General features: G+C 45.8%; 1 protein-coding gene across 3 annotated transcripts in view; it reads left to right on the top strand.

Moving 5' to 3' along the window:
* LOC118363556 (inhibitor of nuclear factor kappa-B kinase subunit alpha-like) overlaps window positions 1–9,861 on the top strand; it is a 28,257-nt gene extending 18,396 nt beyond the window's left edge. The window contains exons 11-21 of one of the 3 annotated variants that reach the window (XM_035744529.2): window positions 5,631–5,733; window positions 7,256–7,379; window positions 7,506–7,657; window positions 7,737–7,798; window positions 7,935–8,044; window positions 8,139–8,188; window positions 8,305–8,413; window positions 8,528–8,675; window positions 9,223–9,314; window positions 9,435–9,534; window positions 9,633–9,861. In XM_035744529.2, the coding sequence (XP_035600422.1) occupies window positions 5,631–5,733; window positions 7,256–7,379; window positions 7,506–7,657; window positions 7,737–7,798; window positions 7,935–8,044; window positions 8,139–8,188; window positions 8,305–8,413; window positions 8,528–8,675; window positions 9,223–9,314; window positions 9,435–9,534; window positions 9,633–9,710 (1,128 nt within the window). In that variant the 3' untranslated portion in view covers window positions 9,711–9,861. Of the gene's footprint in view, window positions 1–5,630; window positions 5,734–7,255; window positions 7,380–7,505; window positions 7,658–7,736; window positions 7,799–7,934; window positions 8,045–8,138; window positions 8,189–8,304; window positions 8,414–8,527; window positions 8,676–9,222; window positions 9,315–9,434; window positions 9,535–9,632 lie in introns of those variants that run through there. The other 2 variants (XM_035744545.2, XR_004821422.2) reach the window with 2 other exon arrangements.
* Window positions 9,862–10,350: the final 489 nt, after the last annotated feature.

Consider the following 10,350-nt stretch of genomic DNA (forward strand, 5'->3'; position numbering starts at 1 on the left):
CGAGTGTTGCAGTACTACAGTTGATAGAACTTTAGCAACATTTTTTTTTCTCAAATACTCGTAAGTGGTGGGTTGTGTGCGCACCTCCTGAATCAGACTAGATGACCACTCCGAGTACCTCTCCTCCGATGGCGGAGTTTTGGATCAGCAACTGGAATCAGTTCAATTGCCCTGGGGGGTATGAACAACGGCTCCGATTCGGGGAAAGTCCTATTACTGGCCATAATGCTGGTGAGTTACCTCCGCTCTGATATCCAATAGTTCTAACTCAGGTTTGATCACTAGTTTCTCCTTTCATCTGTGGCGCTGCTTTCTGTGCTAATCTACAAGTGCTGCGTTATATATGTGCTGCTTAATTAGCCATATACACTGAGTGTACAAAACATGTGCTCTTTCATTTACATTTACATTTTATCCAGAGCGACTTACAAATTGGTGCATTCACCTTATGACATCCAGTAGAACAGTCACTTTACAAATAGTGCATCTAAATCTTAAAGGGGGGGGTGGGAAGGATTACTTATCCTATCCTAGGTATTCCTTAAAGAGGTGGGGTTTCAGGTGTCTCCGGAAGGTGGTGATTGACTCCGCTGTCCTGGCGTCGTGAGGGAGTTTGTTCCACCATTGGGGGGCCAGAGCAGCGAACAGTTTTGACTGGGCTGAGCGGGAACTGTACTTCCTCAGTGGTAGGGAGGCGAGCAGGCCAGAGGTGGATGAACGCAGTGCCCTTGTTTGGGTGTAGGGCCTGATCAGAGCCTGGAGGTACTGAGGTGCCGTTCCCCTCACAGCTCCGTAGGCAAGCACCATGGTCTTGCAGCGGATGCGAGCTTCAACTGGAAGCCAGTGGAGAGAGCGGAGGAGCGGGGTGACGTGAGAGAACTTGGGAAGGTTGAACACCAGACGGGCTGCGGCGTTCTGGATGAGTTGTAGGGGTTTAATGGCACAGGCAGGGAGCCCAGCCAACAGCGAGTTGCAGTAATCCAGACGGGAGATGACAAGTGCCTGGATTAGGACCTGCGCCGCTTCCTGTGTGAGGCAGGGTCGTACTCTGCGGATGTTGTAGAGCATGAACCTACAGGAACGGGCCACCGCCTTGATGTTAGTTGAGAACGACAGGGTGTTGTCCAGGATCACGCCAAGGTTCTTAGCGATCTGGAAGGAGGACACAATGGAGTTGTCAACCGTGATGGCGAGATCATGGAACGGGCAGTCCTTCCCCGGGAGGAAGAGCAGCTCCGTCTTGCCGAGGTTCAGCTTGAGGTGGTGATCCGTCATCCACACTGATATGTCTGCCAGACATGCAGAGATGCGATTCGCCACCTGGTCATCAGAACGGGGAAAGGAGAAGATTAATTGTGTGTCGTCTGCATAGCAATGATAGGAGAGACCATGTGAGGTTATGACAGAGCCAAGTGACTTGGTGTATAGCGAGAATAGGAGAGGGCCTAGAACAGAGCCCTGGGGGACACCAGTGGTGAGAGCGCGTGGTGAGGAGACAGATTCTCGCCACGCCACCTGGTAGGAGCGACCTGTCAGGTAGGACGCAATCCAAGCGTGGGCCGCGCCGGAGATGCCCAACTCGGAGAGGGTGGAGAGGAGGATCTGATGGTTCACAGTATCGAAGGCAGCCGATAGGTCTAGAAGGATGAGAGCAGAGGAGAGAGAGTTAGCTTTAGCAGTGCGGAGCGCCTCCGTGATGCAGAGAAGAGCAGTCTCAGTTGAATGACTAGTCTTGAAACCTGACTGATTTGGATCAAGAAGGTCATTCAGAGAGAGATAGCGGGAGAGCTGGCCAAGGACGGCACGTTCAAGAGTTTTGGAGAGAAAAGAAAGAAGGGATACTGGTCTGTAGTTGTTGACATCGGAGGGATCGAGTGTAGGTTTTTTCAGAAGGGGAACTCTCGCTCTCTTGAAGACGGAAGGGACGTAGCCAGCGGTCAGGGATGAGTTGATGAGCGAGGTGAGGTAAGGGAGAAGGTCTCCGGAGATGGTCTGGAGAAGAGAGGAGGGGATAGGGTCAAGCGGGCAGGTTGTTGGGCGGCCGGCCGTCACAAGACGCAAGATTTCATCTGGAGAGAGAGGGGAGAAAGAGGTCAGAGCACAGGGTAGGGCAGTGTGAGCAGAACCAGCGGTGCCGTTTGACTTAGCAAACGAGGATCGGATGTCGTCGACCTTCTTTTCAAAATGGTTGACGAAGTCATCTGCAGAGAGGGAGGAGGGGGGGGGATTCAGGAGGGAGGAGAAGGTGGCAAAGAGCTTCCTAGGGTTAGAGGCAGATGCTTGGAATTTAGAGTGGTAGAAAATGGCTTTAGCAGCAGAGACAGAGGAGGAAAATGTAGAGAGGAGGGAGTGAAAGGATGCCAGGTCCGCAGGGAGGCGAGTTTTCCTCCATTTCCGCTCGGCTGCCCGGAGCCCTGTTCTGTGAGCTCGCAATGAGTCGTCGAGCCACGGGGAGGGAGGGGAGGACCGAGCCGGCCTGGAGGATAGGGGACATAGAGAGTCAAAGGATGCAGAAAGGGAGGAGAGGAGGGTTGAGGAGGCAGAATCAGGAGATAGGTTGGAGAAGGTTTGAGCAGAGGGAAGAGATGATAGGATGGAAGAGGAGAGAGTAGCGGGGGAGAGAGAGCGAAGGTTGGGACCGCGCGATACCATCCGAGTAGGGGCAGTGTGGGAGGTGTTGGATGAGAGCGAGAGGGAAAAGGATACAAGGTAGTGGTCGGGGAGTTGCAATGAGGTTAGTGGAAGAACAGCATCTAGTAAAGATGAGGTCGAGCGTATTGCCTGCCTTGTGAGTAGGGGGGGAAGGTGAGAGGGTAAGGTCAAAAGAGGAGAGGAGTGGAAAGAAGGAGGCAGAGAGGAATGAGTCAAAGGTAGACGTGGGGAGGTTAAAGTCGCCCAGCACTGTGAGAGGTGAGCCGTCCTCAGGAAAGGAGCTTATCAAGGCATCAAGCTCATTGATGAACTCTCCGAGGGAACCTGGAGGGCGATAAATGATAAGGATGTTAAGCTTGAAAGGGCTGGTAACTGTGACAGCATGGAATTCAAAGGAGGCGATAGACAGATGGGTAAGGGGAGAAAGAGAGAATGCCACCACCCCGCTTGCCAGAAGCTCTCGGGGTGTGCGAGAACACGTGGGCGGACGAAGAGAGAGCAGTAGGAGCAGTAGGAGCAGTAGGAGTAGCAGTGTTGTCTGTGGTGATCCATGTTTCCGTCAGTGCCAAGAAGTCGAGGGACTGGAGGGAGGCATAGGCTGAGATGAACTCTGCCTTGTTGGCCGCAGATCGGCAGTTCCAGAGGCTACCGGAGACCTGGTTCTCCACGTGGGTCGTGCGCGCTGGGACCACCAGATTAGGGTGGCCGCGGCCACGCGGTGTGGAGCGTTTGTATGGTCTGTGCAGAGAGGAGAGAACAGGGATAGACAGACACATAGTTGACAGGCTACAGAAGAGGCTACGCTAATGCAAAGGAGATTGGAATGACAAGTGGACTACACGTCTCGAGTGTTCAGAAAGTTAAGCTTACGTAGCAAGAATCTTATTGACTAAAATTATTAAAATGATACAGTACTGCTGAAGTTGGCTAGCTGGCAGTGGCTGCGTTGTTGACACTACACTAATCAAGTCGTTCCGTTGAGTGTAATGGTTTCTGCAGTGCTGCTATTCGGGGGCTAGCTGGCTAGCTAGCAGTGGTGTTTACGTTACGTTGCGTTAAAAGAACGACAATAGCTGGCTAGCTAACCTAGAAAATCGCTCTAGACTACACAATTGTCTTTGATACAAAGACGGCTATGTAGCTAGCTGTGTAGCTAGCTACGATCAAACAAATCAAACCGTTGTACTGTAATGAAATGAAATGAAAATGTGATACTACCTGTGAATGCGACCGGGTTGTTGAGTCCTATTCGGTAGACGTTGGCTAGCTGTCGGCTAGCTGTCGGCTAGCTGTTGGCTAGCTGTCGGCTAGCTGTCGGCTAGCTGTCGGCTAGCTGTTGGCTAGCTAGCAGAGTCTCCTACGTTAAGGACGACAAATAGCTGGCTAGCTAACCTCGGTAAGTTAAGATAATCACTCTAAGACTACACACTCTAAACTACACAATTATCTTGGATACGAAGACAGCAAGACAGCTATGTAGCTAGCTAACACTACACTAATCAAGTCGTTCAGTTGAGTGTAATAGTTACTACAGTGCTGCTAATCGGTGGGCGTTTGCTAGCTGGCTAGCTGCTGGGCAAATAGCAGTGTAGACTACGTTAGGACGACGAAATACGATAATTATGCAATTATCTTTGATACAAAGACGGCTATGTAGCTAGCTAAGAAGAAATTGCTAAGATTAGACAAATCAAACCGTTGTACTATAATGAAATGTAATGAAAAAGTTATACTACCTGCGGAGCGAAGTGCCGATACGACCGCTCGCTCCAACCCGGAAGTTGGAGCGACAGACTGACCATGTGATCCGTGGCAGTGAACCTGGTGAACCTGGTCAGTCCGTGACAGACTGACCAGGTGAACGCTAGGAGCCCAATCAGATAGGATGGCGTATCGCTGCAGAATGCTGTGGTAGCCATGCTGGTTAAGTGTGCCTTGAATTCTAAATAAATCACTGACAGTGTCACCAGCTAAGCTCCCCCACACCATAACATCTCCTCCTCCATGCTTTACGGTGGGAAATAGACATGCAGAGATCATCCGTTCACTCACACCTCTCACAAATACACGGCGGTTGGAACTAAAAATCCAATTTGTACCCCCATGCCAAAGGACACATTTCCACCGATCTAATGTCCATTACATGTGTTTCTTGGCCCAAACAAGTCTCGTTTGATTAGTGTTTCCTTTTGTAGTGGTTTCTTCGTAGCAATTCAACCATGAAGGTCTGATTTACACAGTCTCCTCTGAACAGTTGATGTTGAGATGTGTCTGTTGAACTCTGTGAAGCATTTATTTGGGCTGCAATTTCTGAGGCTGGTAACTCTAATGAACCTATTCACTGCAGCAGAGGTAACTCTGGGTCTTCCATTCCTGTGTGGCGGTCATCATGAGAGCCAGTTTCATCATAACGCTTGATGGATTTTGACATATTGACTGACCTCCATGTCTTAAAGTAATGTTGAACTGTTGTTTCTCTTTGCTTATTTAAGCTGTTCTTACCATAATATGGACTTGTTCTTTTACCAAATTGGGTTACAGTATCTTCTGTTTACACCCCACTCCACCTTGTAACAACACAACTGACTGGCTCAATCGCATAACGAATTAAATAAATTCCACAAATTAACTTTTAAGAAGGCACACCTGTTAATTGAAATGCATTCCAGGTAACTATGAAACTGGTTGAGAGAATGCCAAGAGTGAGCAAAGCTGTCAAGGCAAAGGGTGGCTATTTTGAAGAATCTCAAATATAAAATATATTTTTGTTTAACACCTTTTTGGTTACTACGTGATTCCATATGTGTTATTTCATAGTTCTGATGTCTTCACTTATTCTACAATGTAGAAAATAGTAAAAATAAAGAAAAACCCTTGAATGAGTAGAAGTCCTTAAACATTTGACCGGTAGTGTACACACACCCACATCAAATCACTCGCTCACACACACACATTGACATGTTTTCATTTCTCTCTAGCGAGGCTGGGACAACGCCATAGTCTACCTGTTTGATAAGAGTCTGACTAAATACTCTGGACCTTTCACTGCCCGACCCCTGCCTGACAGCGTCAACTTCATAGGTAGGCATCACAACTACACTATAGGTAGGCATCAAAGCTACACAACCCTCTAGGTAGGGCTGGGCGATTATGGCCAAAATATAATTTCACTGTATTTTTCCACATTTCTTACGGTATTTTATGTTTTTGAATAATACAAATTCTAAATTTTGCTTTGAGTAGTACGTGACCCTAGGGTGGCAACACATACATTCTAAGTGATTTCAATGGTTCTTCCTCCATTCTGATTTGTTTTATATTGTTCAATTAAACAAATGTTCTGCATTTTCGTATTTGTTTTCCTGCTCACTTGAGATCATCTCCACACTGCCACGTAGGGCTACAAGATATTGGCAAAAAATCTCAGCATGATTTATAAAACCTTTTTTTTTTTTTAAGGGTTTTACCAAATGTTGTAGTTGAGATTTGACTTTCGATTTAGATTAAAACACTTGGGTGAGCTATTGAAGTCATGGAAATATGATGATTTTTTATTCTTTAGTTAGAATATAATAGTAGGAACTTTGAATACTCTGTTTGACATGACAATGAATTAAAGTGCCAGGGAGGAGTTATTGTGACACGGTAGGAACCAAAGTGCTGGTCAATGTTTCCTACGGGACCCTATAGTCTTTGGCTACATTTAATGTTTTCTCTTAGCTACTTCATGTAGGTCATTTATTCCTGCTTCGCTTAATCCTCTTTGGTTTAGAAGATACTGTTACACAAACAACATGCTGATTTTGGCCTACAGAATAATTGGTATCAGGCTGTATTAGCTAGCTATGTTTGCTCCGACTTAGTACATTTATTAGCTAGCTAGCTATTAGCATTAGCGGCTAACGTGATTTAGGCACAACATGCTTAGAAAAGACAAACTAGCAGTTTGCAGATGTTGTAATTATAGAGGTCTTGTGGATTTATAGTAAGACGCAAAGTGGAAACAGCATGGTTGTCATCAACATTGTTCTGCATTGACCATGCAGAACATGCGTTCCTTGAGTAACAGGGGCGGGGCTTGATCTATGTAGAAAGCGTATATTATAAAAATGTACGTTACACACGGCGTATCACATTTAACAAACCTAACATTAAATACCACTATGGAAGATAAAGTAGAAACCCAAACCGGTCATTGCATCAATAACTGTATATTGTAAAATACGGTATACCACCCAGCACCACCTCCTATGTAGGCTTCACAACTACACAACCCCATAGGTAGGCTTCACAATTTAAAAACTCCATAGGTACTGTAGGCTTAAAAATCTGCCAAGACTATCACTATATGCTCTTCCCAATGTGAGTATTCCTTGATGCAGGTAAACATTGGGAATAGCTCATAGCAAGTCTGGACAAAATGCAATTATGTTAACCTCATCCCCAGGCTATTAACAAAGTGCAGATACAGTAAATGTCTGGGAACAATATTACAATTCTATTGAAGTTGATGTCTGTAAGCAGGAAGTTGCCTTGCTATGTATGATGTCATATTGCTTCTGTGTCTAAATGTGAACTCTTCCTCGCTGTATGTGTGTGTTAGTGAGGGAGACGAAGACCCAGCTGCCTCTTGCTGCTCTAAGGAAGGTGTGGGGAGAGGCTGTTAGCTATGTCTGTGGTCTGAGAGGGGACTACAGCAGACTGTACCAGGGACAGAGAGCTGCCATGTAGGTGCACACACACACATGTGGCACAGACACACTTGTACACACTCACACATTGGCATGGCACAAACACACATACTCTTGCCTTTCTGCCTTCACTCTCAACCTTGTGTGTTTGTGCACATGTAGGTTGAGTCTGCTACGCTACAACACCAACCTGACGCGGTATAAGAACGTGTTGTTTAGCCAGTCTCAGCAGCTCCGAGCCAAACTGGCCTTCTTCACCACCAGCATACAACAAGACCTACAGCACTACGACCAGCAGAGAGACACTGGCATCTGTAAGCTGTGTGTGTGTGTGCGTGTGCGTGTGTGTGTGTGTGTTACTGACTGTTTTCTGAACTCTGACCAAACCTGTAGCCTCTGAAAAGATGCTGAAAGCCTGGCAGGACAATGAACAGAAAGCTGATGCCTTTACACAGGTACTATACTATATAGTTTTGTATGACGGCTGTCTACTCTACCAACAGCTTCTGCTAGCATGTATTGGACTGTGAGAGAAGCATTTGATGGCATAGCTTCGGTGTCTGTGTGCATGCACCTGTATGTGTGTGTTAGGTATCAGAGGTGGGCTATCTGGATGAGGAGATAGTGTGTCTGCACTCTGAGATCGTGGAGCTGCAGAGGAGTCCGTTTGCCAGGAGACAAGCTGACATCATGGAACAACTGTAGGAGTCTCACATAATTCTACAGCTTTTTAAACGATTTCCATTAAATGGACAAAGTATCGTTTTGTAAATATATATGTGTGTGTGGTTTCAGGGAGGAGAAGGCCATTGAACTTTACAAGCAGCTGAAGGCCAAATGCAAGAGTGAGTAGAACCACTTCAGCACAATACTGATCTAGTATAGGCTGGTAGAGGTGTGTCTGTGAGAATGTGGATTCTCATTGGCTATACTGGTTTTGTGTGGGTGTGTGTGTGCGCAGGTCCAGACCCCCCTCATGGCTACAGTGACAGTTCAGAAATGGTGAAGACCATTGTCCAGACAGTCCAGAACCAGGACCGAATCCTCAGAGACCTGTACACACACCTCAGGTACACACGCCTCAAGTACACATGCACACACCTGTACACCTACACCCTTCTCTCTTTCTCCCTCCCTCAAGTAAGCCCTTTTCTCTTTCTCTCCCTCCATCTGCTTCCTTCTAGTAAGATCTTGGAGTGTAAGTGTCGTATTGTAGCATTGTTTCCTAAGCTGGAGGGGGCAGTGGAAAGCATCAAGGCAGCAGAGGCTGCAGTCATGACTATGCAGATGAAGAGACAGAGAGAGTTCTGGCACCTGCTCAAGATTGCCTGTGTAAGTAAACACGTGCACAAACACACAACTCCTGTTTAGAAGCAAACAGCCCAACAAACACCAGCAGTACAGTGTTATTACTGTTGTCATCAGTTGTCTTTACATGGTTGGGAAGGTTACTTTCTAAATGTAATCCATTAGTAACTAGTTACCTGTCCAAATCGTAATCTTTAGGATTATCCAAATGTTGTAACATAATCTGATTACTTTCAGTTACTTTTGGATTACTTTCCCCTCGAGACATAAGAAGACAAAAAGGATCCATCAAACGCATTTGGTGTGTCATCATAGTGGTCTCTGACATGTGGTCAGACTCGCTCAATGGAACAAACTTAATAGCACCTTTTTTTAATGTAATTGAGAACCAAAAGTGTCATAATGTATGTTTTTTTCCCAAAACTTTTTACAAGTAATCAAATAGATTTTCAAAGGTAACTGGAATCTGTTTACAAGTTTTTTGCTGATAATGTAACTGATTAGTTTGTTTTTTTGTAATCTGACTACAACCCGGGTCTTTACTATTTTTTACATTTTATTTTGTGTGTAGGCCCAGAATGGCAGTCACAACTCTCTAACCCCCAGCTCAGACGTCTCTAGTCCCCCTCCTCTCACCATGAACCCACTAAGACACACACACAGGTAAGACCATACTAAGTAACTAACGTAGTAATGTAATATGATCTATAAAACCACCCTCTACAGTTCTACCAAAGAGTAACAAATGACTAAATAACACATTGGCACCATTCATGTTCTCAGTGAGTCAGTATGCCACCTACTGGATGAGAACCAGCGTTACCTGAGTCAGCTGACCTCTCTACTGCAGGAGACCTCACAGGATAAGACATGCAGTATCATGGTGCGTCCACGGGACTTGGGTGTTTGTGTGTGTGGGGGGGGGGGCGCGCTATATGTGTGTATCCTGACTTACCCCATGCCTATCTATCTCTGATGCAGGACCAGGACTGGAGTTGGACTCAGTATGGATCTGTGGTTGACCCAGCCCTAGAGACTCTTGACACACACACCTACTAGTAATGTGTGGGTTGACTCATAATCCGCAGTCCCTGCAGTGAAATCCACAGGGTGGGCGGGTATAGGGTCATGAAATATTGTGTGGATGAAGGGTGGGAGGCGGGCGGGTTGAATAAAGAGAAAATCCATTAAAAAATCATCCATAAATGTATCATTCTTGTGCAACATTGAGGTTTTTCTTTCATTATTTTGAGGCTCTGGCATTAGTGCATAAGCATAAGCTTTCGGGCATAACTATATGCGTGCCAAATAGCCTACCCGCCTATTGCCAAATGCTTTTGGGAATAGGCAGACAAAGTGGCGTTTTCACAGCTTTCTATTTCCTTACAAACTGTCAAAACTAATGAAATTTGGACATTTTGCACAAAAAAAGGGAACGTTTTTTAATATTTTTTTTTATTGCATTTTCTCCCCGGTCCATCTCTTCTCCGCGAAAGAAGTGGAGATGACAGAACTTTACCGATGTCAACTAGATTTAATTATATCGTTTTATGACATTCTGAACAATAATAGCTGCATGTATCAACTCTAATTTTATTGGTCACATACACATGGTTAGCAGATGTTATTGTGAGTGTAGCGAAATGCTTGTGCTTCTAGTTCCAACAGTGCAGCAATATCTATCAATTCTACAACAACT

Source organism: Oncorhynchus keta, chromosome 3 (assembly GCF_023373465.1).
Source record: "Oncorhynchus keta strain PuntledgeMale-10-30-2019 chromosome 3, Oket_V2, whole genome shotgun sequence".
NCBI lineage: Eukaryota > Metazoa > Chordata > Actinopteri > Salmoniformes > Salmonidae > Oncorhynchus > Oncorhynchus keta.